Consider the following 10,911-nt stretch of genomic DNA (forward strand, 5'->3'; position numbering starts at 1 on the left):
GCGGCATCGCGCCATCGACAGCTCTGAACTGCGCCTCACCACTGACCGGGAAGGCCGCCAAGTGGGCCAACACCGGTCGCACATTATGGCAGCAGTCAGCAGTTCATCTCTGATAGCTAGAGCAGCAGCGTCAGGGTCGCAGGGTCGGATCGTGTCAAGCCTCTCGCCCGGCCGGCCGCGTGCAGACGTCGGCCTGTCTGCTGTCTGGAGTGATCTTTCGGCGGTCAGTACGACCGATCAGGTCGGAGATGGTTGGAGGACCTGTCTGTATGTACTTCGCGAGATCTCTCCAAAGCTGCCCTCTATTTAACCGTATGTAATCGGAAAGTTGGTGCTCTGAGCGACTCTGAGCGCCGGAGCCCCGTTTCCGCACACTGCGGCGCGGCGCACGGTGTGGGCCGGGGGGCCCCTGTGGGCCGGGGGGCCCCGCGCCCTCCCAGAGAGGAAGGTGCGGCATTTTGGCGGCACCCAGAGGGAACAGACCCCCTATCCGGGTAGGAGCCCGAGTCCAGCGAGATCTACAGTGGCGAAGTCCCCCCGTGGACCGACCCTCCGATTTCATGAGACGAGAACAAACGGAGTGAAAAAATAGGGCGCCGCCAGACTGTGGCCACCCTACAGCCCGAGAGAGAGAGACAGCCCACCTCCCGAACCCGCATTTGGTACGCCGTTTCGGCACCCAATTTTTCGACCATCACGCCGCCGAATTGGGGCGTGTCCCGACGGAGACGGAGGGAGTAAGACAGAGAGACGCGCGCCCCCGTTTGCCTAAGAGCCGCCCGACCCCCTTGGAGCCGTTTGTGGAGCTCCATGGCGAGAGCCCGCAGGGAAGCCGCGGATCCCGACTCGCAGCCGCCCCCCTCGCCGCCGCCTTCGCCCGCCTCCCTTCCTGCAGACCAATATTGTCAGCCGACACTGCCCAACTCGTGGCGATGGGCGGGATCGTTTGAGATGTATGCAGGCCCCCAAAACGACGAGTTTCTGCCCGTCGCTCTTGCTGGTGTGCACCCGGGATCAGCTCAACTCGGTGACGAAGTGGCCGGCGGCGGAACTGAAATTACTGACATACATGTCTTTGCGATGTGGTTCTCCATCTCCCGATTCTCCTCCGACTATGGATTCCAGCAGTCAGCCATGATCCCCTGGCGGGCAGTGGAGGGGGTGGACAAAGATACTGGCGAATTCGACGGCTCGCGTGGCTGGTATGAGCCGCGGCCCATGAACGTCTACAGCACCTACGGGCCGGACGGCGCAGGTAAGGAGGACGACGGCTCGACCATCTGGGCCGACTGGATGAGCTGCTGTAGCCCCATGTACCTCTGCACGGAGATGTTTTACTCGTGGGTCCTTGCAAATGGCGTGCTTGGCTTTGCTGCATTGGCGCTCGCCTCCCTCACGCTCCTCTTCCAGCTCATGATGGTCGACTTTGCGTGCGCCTCATCCCCCCCCCCCCCAAAACCACCGTGGGTGGTTGAGCCTCCCCCTCCCTTCCCCATTGGCGCAGGGTGAACAACAACTTCCTCGCAAACATTCCAGCAACCTCCCTGTGGTCTGACTGGTGGGAAGACGATTCCCAGGTCTGGCGGCAATCCCCAGATGGCCTCCCCAAAAGGGCAGCAATCCATCAACTGACCGCCCCCACGATTGTAGTTTATGGTCAAGATCTTCTGGCCCTTTGGCCAGATGATGGCTTACACTCAGGTTATTGGTGCAGTATACGATACGACGGGGATGAATCAGACCGGATCCGGTCCCTTCCTGAAGTACCAGCTCAAGTCCCTCGCTCGCCGGTGCCCCCCCACCACCACCACCACACCCGCCAACACCGCCACTTCCAACCTGCAACAACACCGCTCCCCCGCGCGCCCCCACCGGCACCGGCGGCCACGCGGGTTGACCGGTTTGAGGTGGCTCTGCGTTCAGGTACGAGGGCCAGACCTATGCCTACCCGATGATCTGCTACTGGGCGGTCTTTACAGAGATCACGACTGTGGTCTTCATCTCGTACTTTTCGCTTTTCCAGCCCATCGGCATGATGGAGCTTAACACGGGCAATCCAGCGGGTGACCTTGGAGCCGTGATGATGATGTACGGCGTGATGTCGGGCATCCCCGGCGGTATGCTCGCCGCGGTCTGGTGGGCGGGCTGCCTAACCGGCGGGACCAAAAACATGACGGTCGCCTACTTCATGGCCCCGCGCGTCGGGCGCACTACCACGATCCTGGCGATTGCCACGCACACATACCTGATGTTCTGGACGTACGGCCAGTTCTTCCTGTGGCATACATTCCCCATTTCGTCCCTCTGGCTGTGGTCCGTGCCCATCTCGATGGTCTACTTTGGCATCCTGTGGAACTCCATCCCGTACCTCTCGGACGGGCCGGCGACGTGCTTCGCCCACGGTTCGGGTGCGCTCATCGCGCTCGGCATTTGCACGACGCTCGCTGCGATGGTGATTTATATTGCCCGCTACGGCTGCTTCATGTTCCCGTGCCTCTGTGCGCCGGACGTGCCGGGGTGGGTCTTCTTCCCTCCCTCTCCGGACCTCTCCAACCCAGCCGTGGCGGGCGTGTGGGATCACAAGCTCCTGTGCCTCTTCTTGGAGCGCGCCGCCGAGCTGCTCTGGGACCCGGCGGCCGCGCTGAGCCGCGAATGCTTGTGGGAGCCCGAGGAGGCCGAGTACCGGGGCTTCACGTGCCCTCCACAGCCTGAGGCACGGCCGACGGTAGTCACCCGTGTCACTCTGCTCCTTTTTGCCTCCGTAGGATGGAGGGGAGGACGTACGTCACATCCTTCCCGCTGGACACGTCGGCTTATCCGCGAGGAATGCACACGGGCGTCGGCATGGCCAACGATATAGGCCAGAAGTTGGCCGAGCTGGAGGCCGTCGTCCTCTAGCCGTTGTTGCGCGCACATCTAGGGGCCGCACATGCCAGGAGAGCGCGCCGAGTACATTGGATCTCTCACCTTCAGGGTCTCTGTACTCGGAAAGTCGGGAGTAATTATTGCAACGCGACGTTTTATACGGTCCAACAGAGAGGAATCGAAAGAATTATCTCTGACTTCGGCCTTCGCCCCCACGCGCCCGCCGCCCGGCGGGAGTGTGCTGTGTGGAGCTGGAGAGGATCGATAAGATCTATTTCTATCGGTGTGATTCTATCAAAATCTCTATCGATTTTGGGGGGAGGTTGCAATGGGGGCTACGGCTTTACATGGGGCGGAATGCTTTCGGAATGAGTATAGCTGTCCGCGCCTCGACAGCGGAAACCCAGCGGGACGTGCGCTGCTTCTGAGAGGGACCGCTGGCTATGCTGGGAGCTGTGTGCGCGAGACCGAGAGATGGAGAGAGAAAGAGAGAGAGGGAAAGGGAATCTGTGACTGTGTGCGGCCAACGGCCAAGCTGAGGAGGGGAGCAAATCCTGCGGCAGAGCTCTCGCACTCACAGGACCGGAGGGCTCTGATTCGCCGTCTTGAAGCAGTCCAAGCACGGCCAGCCGCCTACGGCACAATGCGGGCGGTGCGCCCCCCTCGGCCGCCCTCCCCTCCCTGTTCCTTGACCCTCACCTGCAGCGTCTCTGCGCTGCATCGCCGATCGGTCCCCTCTCTCTTCCGCCGCCGTGATGTGCTCGAACCTCGCGATCAGCTCCCGCACGTCGATGCCTGCGGGTGGCGGAGAGGCGGGCAAAGGAATGCGTGAATTGTGCGGAGGAGGCGCCGCCGGCTCGGGATGCGAGCTCTGGGGATGCGATTCGGGGATGCGAACTGGAGGGGCGCTCGATGCAGGGCAGTGCTGCTTGGAGGGCCGCGCCTCGCTCGCCCGCCTCCTTCTCCACCATGCCAAGCACCTGACGCGAGGCGTGGATCTCCGCTCAGTCTCGCGCGGCGGACCCCGCCCAAAGCCCACGCCACGCGCGCACCCGGGCCTCCCACTCGGACAGCGACACCTGTTCACAGCTCTTCTTTCACAGCTCCTCATTCACAGCTTGAGGACGGGCCTTTTCGTCGGAGAGCGCGACCCCGTCCGCTGGCGGGGTGGCCGCCTCCGCCTCCGCCTCCGCCTGCGCCTCCGCCTGCGCCTCCGCCTGCGCCTGCGCCTGCGCCTGCGCCTGCGCCTGCGCCTGCGCCTGCGCCTGCGCCTGCGCCTGGGCCCCGCCTGAGAGCTGCGGCCCGAGGGGAGGGGCGACGGACTCGACGGGAGGGAGCGGCGCCGGCGAGGTCGCCTCCTGAGGGGGGAAGGTGAGGGGGGAAGGGAGGGAAGGCGGTGCGGCGGGGAGGGCGAGGGGACAGACGGAGGCGGCCGAGATTCTTCCGAGCGTACCTCCGGGTCGCAGACCAGGACGGGCGTCGTGCCGGCGGCCAGGACTGGCGTCGTGCCGGCGGCGCTCTTTCCCGCGACGAGGCGCTGCGCGTCGCCGAAGGAGGGCACCGTGGTGGGGAGGGCACCTGCGCGCGCGGCGTGACGGTGTGCGAGGAGGGGCCGGGAGGGCGTCGGGTCTCATGCGGTGAGGCGCCCTCGCAGGGCGGAGATCGCTCGAGGGACTCGGCCTCCCTGACCTCGCGGCTGGCCTGCGTGGGGCGGCGCGGTGGGCTGGTGCCAGAGCGGGTGGGCGTTGAGGGCGCGAGGGGTGAAGGGAGGGGCGGAGAGGGGAGGGGCGGAGAGGGGAGGGGCGGAGATGGGAGGGGCGGAGAGGGGAGGAGAGGAGAGGGGAGGGGCGGAGAGGGGAGGGGAGGAGAGGGGAGGGGCGGAGAGGGGAGGGGCGGAGAGGGGAGGGGAGGAGAGGGGAGGGGCGGAGAGGGGAGGGGCGGAGGAGCGTGCACCTCTCCGCCGTCGGCCGAATACGGGACGGGCCTACAGTGCCGCGGGCCGAATGTCAGCACTGACGCAGTCGCACGGCAGGCTCCCGTGAGGCGGCGGCGCGCGCCTCTCGAGATCAGAGAGTGGCGGCCCGGCCAAGCTGCCGCGGTTGGAGTGGGCGCTGAGGCTGCCCGACGACTGACGTGCGGCCTGGGAGGTGGGAGGGAGGTGGGAGGCGCGAGGCTGGGAGGCGCGAGGAGGAGGGGAGGGAGGGAGGCGAGGGGAGCAGGGGGGGAGGGAGGCGAGGGGAGCAGGGGAGACACTCCTTGTCCATCTTGATCTCCCAAAATGGCTTGCTCTTTGCGACGCTGCGCGTCCGCTTGTGCGTAGGTGCCCCCTCGGGCGGCGGCGAGCAAGGCGGCTCGGACTGAGGCGTCTGCGTCACATCGGGCTGTGGCGACGAAGGCGGCTCGGATTGAGGCGGCGTCTGCGCCACTGTCTCTGGCGGTGGAGGGCCTGCGGCGAGTGTCCGCTGCGGAGAGAGCGGCAGCGCGTACGGAGAGAGCGGTGGCGGTGGCGGCGCACAGTCCTCATACGGCGGCACGGTTCGGCTCACGCACTGCTTCCTGCCCTTGTTGTTCCAGAACGGCCGCGACAATGTGTGGCGTATCCGCCGGTTGCCAGAAGGGCCAGATGTCTCCTCATCGTCAGCGGCAGGACAAGTCCGCTCGCGAAGCGTCTCTCTCCGGCGCGCGAAGGGCTTACTCATAGAGCGGCGTATCCCACGTGGGCTTGCCACCTGGCATGCTGGCTGCGTGTCGGTCATGAGAGCACACCTGGAAGGAGGCTGATCGCGAACGCAGCGTCCGCACACAGCTTGCCAGAAAAAATTCTTCGGCCCGCAGTGTCTGGTGTCTACTAGCCCCGAGTAGAGGGGGCGTCCCGCTGCTAGGGGAAACCCGGAGCGCAGAGCTAACCCTCGGGGACCCGTGTTTACTTTACGGCCCTCTCCCTGCGAACGCGCACCCCCAGGGCTAGGGCTCTCTAGCCCGTAACCCGATGCCAATCATCCGGCCCGCTGGGTGCGCTTCTTAGCTCCCCGGCCCCGGATGTGAGGCTAATGACTGCACTCCAAGTGCTCCAAGTGCTCCGGAACGTGTGGTTGCTGACTGCACTCCAAGTGCTGCAAGTGCTCATCGTGAACTACGACAAGGGAGGCCACGCCTCCCCGAGATCGATGAGGGGTCGGCGGAGGGGGGGGGGGCGAGCCGAGTACGATAGAGAGGCCGCGGGTGCGGGCGCGATTCCTCGACCAAGGAGAGCCGGCCCGATCGATCCCGGGGAGGGGAGGGGGCACGACCCAATGCCACCGTCCTCGCCCGGGGAGTCGGGCACGGGATCGCCGGAGGCCGCGGAGTCAACGGGATCAGGCAGAGAAGACGAGACGGCGACGGGGCCGCGGCCAAAGAAGGCTAGGAGGGGAAGCCGGGCCCCGCATCCGTTGCCCAACCAGCGGAAAGCGAGCGGGGGGGGAGGACCGGGAGGAGAGGAGAGCCCCTCCGGATCGAGGGTGGGGAGGTCGAACGGAGAAGCCCTGAGGGACGTGACGTCGAGTGAGGATGTACGTCGTGTGCGTGTCTGGTGTTTATTCGCTCCGAGTAGAGGGGGCGCTCCGCAGCTAGGGCGTAGGGGAAAACCGGAGCGCGGACTAACCCTCGGAGACCCGTGTTTACTTTACGGCCCTTTCCCTGCGAACGCGCACCCCCCAGGGCTAGGGCTCTCTAGCCCGCAACCCGATACCGATCGTCTGGCCCGCTGGGTGCGCTTCTTAGCTCCCCGGCCCTGGATGTGAGGTTAATGACTGCACTCCAAGTGCTCCAAGTGCTCAGGGCCTGCTCGCCATCCAGACATGGGTACGAAACAACGACACGACCAAGGCACGGGCACTCGGGCAGAGGAGCGAGAGAAGAACATAGGATGGATAGGGCGCCTGTTCACGGCATGGAGGGCGGCCACGCCGAACGGAAGGAGTCCGGAAGACGAATCGATCACGACGACACGCCACTAGCAATCCCGTCGTCAGATGTCACGATGCACCGAAGGGGCCCCAGCGCCAACATCATCTGTGGAGGTAAAAGTGTGTGAGTGTTAGAGTTGTTTGGTATTGCTAAATCTCTCTCTCTCTCTCTCTCTCTCTCTCTCTCTCTCTCTCTCTCTCTCTCTCTCTCTCTCTCTCTCTCTCTCTCTCTCTCTCTCTCTCTCTCTCTCTCTCTCTCTCCCTCTCTCTCAAGTGTCCGAAACGAGAGTCGGAGAGTGGACCTGAGCAACGACATGAGACTTGGCGGCAAATGATCAGAGTGGGTGTGTCAGAAGAGTCGTCCTTGCGCGAGGAGAGCTGATAAATTCGCCGCGAGGAGGGCGGAGTCGCGCCGAGAGGCGGGAGAAGCCGCGAGAGCAAGGGGGATCGGCAGGCGGCGGCGTCGTCGCAGAACGAAGGCAGAGAGGAGAGTGACGGGAGTACCAGAGGATGAAGCGACAGGAGAGAGAACTACGAGAGTCTCGAGACGAGAGTGGGACGACCGCGAGGTGGCATGAAGGTTGCAGCGAGAATCGGCGAGGGACTGCGAAGAGAGATAGGAAGAGGCAGACGCCCAAGGGGTGGGCGGGACGGCTACCGGCTAGCACCACACGCACCTCCTTCTGCTTCTCCTTAAAATCCCTGTGTGCAGTGGGCGTGGTGGCGGCGTGCCGTCCTCCCAAGTCCTGGGCGTGGTGGCGGCGTGCCGTCCTCCCAAGTCCCATCCCTCCCTTGGGTTGTCTGTTTCCTTTCTTTCTTTTAGATCTTGCTCGTGCACGTGGGGACCCCCTGTCCCCTTCTCTCGCGGCCCAACCCCCCCTCGCGTTTTGGCGTGTCCGTTTTAACTTTTATTTGAATAATTAACACTCGCGGCAGGGGCAGAAAGAGAGTCCGGAAGCCTCTCCCCTCGCCCCTACAAACCAAAGACACGTGAGGCAGGCACCAGAGCTCCGTGCAGTCGACCGCAGCTACTAGCGGCCGCCTGCGTCGCCCGCGCCGTCCTCGCACTGCCTCCGGCGCTTGCGGCCGCGCACTGCCTCGCGAATGCGCCTCGCTTGCTCGGGGGAGATCCCGTCAAGCGGCGCGACCACCTGCTCCTTCCCATCCCCATCCCTCGCGCCCACCTCAGCGGCGGCGTCCTCCGTGACGGCGGCGGCGGCCCTGCCGTCGGTGACGAGGCGGGTGACTGGCGACCCGCGCTGCTGCATGTAGGTCTCCAGGGTTTGGAAGTCGTTCTCGATGTAGTTGAGGTGGTCCGCAATCAGGTGCGAGGACTGGCAGCCAGGGCACGTCACGATCACGGTCCCGCGGGTGTACGCGTGGTGCGAGATAGAGTGCGAGTTCCGGCAGCCGCACTGGTTGCAAGTGAACTGCAGCTCAAACCGCGACTGCTTCCGCTTTGGCTTGCGCTGCGCCTGCTTTGACGGTGTGCGCTTTGCGAGGATGGCTCCAGCGCGAGACGGCTCCATGGCGTCCACCTGAGCGGAGCTGAAGCCCAGCGCAACCAGCTCCTCGCGCATAGCGCGCGTAATCATGAACTGCACCGACGCCACCGAGCGCCCCGTGTCCTCGATGGCTCGACCAGACCCGTCAGCGACGCGCGAAACCCGCAAGATCCGGCCATCGGGCGCCTCATCGTCGTCCACCGGCCCAGGAGTGTGAACCAGCTGCGCCAGAGGCTGCGTGGCCCGGGCGGTCTTGCCAGGTCCGCGATACGCCAGGCTCGCTGCCTGCGATGAGGGACAGGCGCTAAAGCCGCTCAGATTGACGATCGCCACGATCAGCCAAGCCATGGACTGCACAGGTGTGAACAACTCGAGTAGAGGATGGTCATACGACGACGGTCAGGTGTGGTTGCCCAGGTGTGAACAACACCTCGTGCCACGGCGCCGCAGGCGCCTGTTGATGGGTCCAGGTGATAGCCCTGGATAGGAAATGCATACGCCTAGTTGGACCTCAGATCGCCCGACCGCGTCCCGGTGCTCTGTGGTCGGATTTGTGACGCCGCCGCACCACGCCGCGGCCGGGGGCCCTCCGGAGGCCAAGGATGGCCGTGGCGGACCGGGACGAGCTCTGGGAGGTGGAGTGTCAATGAGTAAGAGACAGACCGTGTGCACAATATCTCTCACTCTGGCTAAGCCAGGGGAGGCGATGCCGGGGCCGTACAGCAGCTTGATGGTGCTTCGCCGGCGTGCGTCCCGGAGCGGTCCCGGACGGGCGCCCAGGGGAGGAAAATGGAGGACAACGCCGACACCGCTCTGATTCGACTTTTAACTTCAAACAAAGACAGTCGCACACGCCACAGCGCGGCGCGTGCGACTGTCAGGAGCGGATCCGTCAGTTAGTCGAAGTCGTGTGGTTCACGCCGGGTCCCGGGATCGTGTCCTCCACAACCTGGGCAACCATTCAGGGCGACGAGTAGTTACTCGTGCAGGTGGGGACCCTGATCCCTGTGCTTCTCCCACCCTCGTTTGGCGGGTCCGTTTTATTTATTTATATATTGGCCGTACTTACCATAGCAGCGCGCGGAGGGGGCCGGAGGGGGGCGGGGCGGGGGGCTCTCGAGTCACGAGTGTCCCCCGAGAGCGGGAGCGACACGGTACACACGGTCACGGACGGAGCGGGTTAGGTTTTATTTCTATCTCTAAAAGTATCTAGATCGTGCCCTCACGAGTCAGGGCCGTCAGCGCCGTCACTCCCTAGCCGCCGGCCTTCACATCACAAGCTGCTCATCTTGATGGAGTGCACGCTCCAGTGCTTTGCCCTCGGGCGGCCCTCCGCCTCTCCCTCCTCCTCCTCCCACCGCCCCTCGGCCGGGTAGTAGACGGTCTGCCGCTCGAACGCCTTGTACGGCACGCCCGGCCGCTGGACGCCCTGCTGCGCGTCCAGCCAGTCCAGGTTGAGCCAGACGAAACCGTCGGCGTCGACGCGGTAGTGGTAGGTGCGGCCGAGCCATCGCGAGCGGGGCAACGCCGCACGCACCCACGCGGAGAGCCGCGAAGGCCGCTTGCCGAGCCGCACCTCGGCGAGGAGCTGGCAGACGGGCCGCACCTCCTCGGTCTCTCCGCGCAGCAGCGCCGCCTCCAACGGCGCCACCTCCCGCGGGGGGAGGCCTACGGACAGGACGCGGCTCGCTACGGCAAGGCTAGCGGCGGCGTGGACGGCCGACCGCGGGCGGGCGCCTTCGGCTGGCTGCGGCGGGAGGGGCACGCCGGCGGAGCAGCCGACGCTGATGCGGACCTGCGCGCCGAGCAGCTGCATCAGGCACGCGATGAAGATCGCAAACTTGTTGCCGTCCCCGCCGGCGTTGACGAGGTGGTCGGCCGCCGGCAAGAGCGGCCTCGCGGACGCGAGCGCCGGCCGGTGCGTGAGGGGCTCCGGCTCCTGCCCAGACGGGGCCTCGAAGGCGGCCTCCTTGTACTCGCGCCTACGGGACGTGTCTCCGGCGTGTCGAGGGGCGTGTGCTGGACACGCCCCGCTCCCGCCCGCCCTCGCGCCGGAGGCGGTGCTGCTTGACCGCCTCGACGATGGTGCGCATCAGCCGCGGCTCGAGCGCCTGGCGAGTGCGCGAAGGGAGGCGGTGTGAAGGAGCGCGGGCCGGCCTCCCTACCGCGGTTGCCGTGGCGCACGTCTGCGAGTCCCATCAGGCGCAGCAGCTCGCGGAAGGCTTGCTTGTCGGAGAGCTCGCCGCTCGCCTCGCCGACGTAGTTTGCGAGCACGGTGCTCACCAGCTGCGGCAGCTTGAGCAGCCGGCCGTAGTGCTCCTCCTGCGGAATAGGCGAGGCGCGGGCTGGGGCGCTGGGTGGGGGAGAGGCGCTGCGCGACAGAGAGGCGCTGGCCGGGGGAGAGAGAGGCGGAGTAGGAGGAGGCGATGCGGGAGAGAAGGGGGGGGGGGGGGAGAGGGAAAGGGGGGGGGGGGGGAAAGGGAAAGGGAAAAAGGGAAAAAAAAAGGGAGAGGGAAAGGGAAAAAGGGAAAGGGAGGGAAAAAAAAAAAAAAAAAGGGGGAAAAAGAAAAAGAGGCGGGGTGGGGACTTCCCCT

The 10,911-nt window shown here is 65.4% G+C and overlaps 3 protein-coding genes across 3 annotated transcripts in view; all 3 read right to left on the reverse strand.

Annotated features, from left to right (window-relative positions):
• Nucleotides 1-3,004: 3,004 nt before the first annotated feature.
• On the reverse strand, nucleotides 3,005-5,660 carry EMIHUDRAFT_453173 (hypothetical protein). Its single transcript, XM_005760522.1, has 9 exons — nucleotides 5,121-5,660; nucleotides 4,923-5,005; nucleotides 4,819-4,849; nucleotides 4,512-4,566; nucleotides 4,319-4,443; nucleotides 3,918-3,944; nucleotides 3,764-3,845; nucleotides 3,565-3,660; nucleotides 3,005-3,498 (listed from the first exon to the last, which is right to left on the reverse strand). Exons 1-9 carry the CDS (start codon nucleotides 5,619-5,621, stop codon nucleotides 3,440-3,442), a joined length of 1,059 nt encoding a protein of 352 aa, XP_005760579.1. The 5' UTR covers nucleotides 5,622-5,660; the 3' UTR covers nucleotides 3,005-3,439.
• A 2,048-nt stretch (nucleotides 5,661-7,708) lies between these two features.
• EMIHUDRAFT_438389 (DNL zinc finger protein) lies at nucleotides 7,709-8,676 on the reverse strand. The gene has a single exon (XM_005760523.1). It carries the CDS (start codon nucleotides 8,663-8,665, stop codon nucleotides 7,844-7,846), a length of 822 nt encoding a protein of 273 aa, XP_005760580.1. The 5' UTR covers nucleotides 8,666-8,676; the 3' UTR covers nucleotides 7,709-7,843.
• Nucleotides 8,677-9,492: 816 nt separating this feature from the next.
• EMIHUDRAFT_453175 (hypothetical protein) overlaps nucleotides 9,493-10,911 on the reverse strand; it is a gene marked incomplete at its 5' end in the record, with an annotated part of 5,166 nt that continues 3,747 nt past the window's right edge. Inside the window, 4 exons of the mRNA XM_005760524.1 lie at nucleotides 9,493-9,968; nucleotides 10,113-10,256; nucleotides 10,345-10,428; nucleotides 10,502-10,639. Of these exons, the coding sequence (XP_005760581.1) occupies nucleotides 9,591-9,968; nucleotides 10,113-10,256; nucleotides 10,345-10,428; nucleotides 10,502-10,639 (744 nt within the window). The 3' untranslated portion in view covers nucleotides 9,493-9,590. The remainder of the gene's footprint in view (nucleotides 9,969-10,112; nucleotides 10,257-10,344; nucleotides 10,429-10,501; nucleotides 10,640-10,911) is intronic.

The sequence above is a fragment of the Emiliania huxleyi genome (genome assembly GCF_000372725.1).
Source record: "Emiliania huxleyi CCMP1516 unplaced genomic scaffold EMIHUscaffold_75, whole genome shotgun sequence".
Taxonomy (NCBI): Eukaryota; Haptophyta; order Isochrysidales; family Noelaerhabdaceae; genus Emiliania; species Emiliania huxleyi.

Bases quoted from the DNA above. Each gene is read 5' to 3' on its own strand.
- EMIHUDRAFT_453173 (XM_005760522.1), bottom strand. From the start codon at position 5,621: ATGACCGACACGCAGCCAGCATGCCAGGTGGCAAGCCCACGTGGGATA. The intron at 4,567-4,818 runs GTGCACGCTCCT...CGCCCCACGCAG, and splicing joins ATTCGGCCGACGGCGGAGAG to GCCAGCCGCGAGGTCAGGGA. The intron at 3,499-3,564 runs GTGAGGGTCAAG...ATTGTGCCGTAG, and splicing joins GCAGCGCAGAGACGCTGCAG to GCGGCTGGCCGTGCTTGGAC.
- EMIHUDRAFT_438389 (XM_005760523.1), bottom strand. From the start codon at position 8,665: ATGGCTTGGCTGATCGTGGCGATCGTCAATCTGAGCGGCTTTAGCGCC.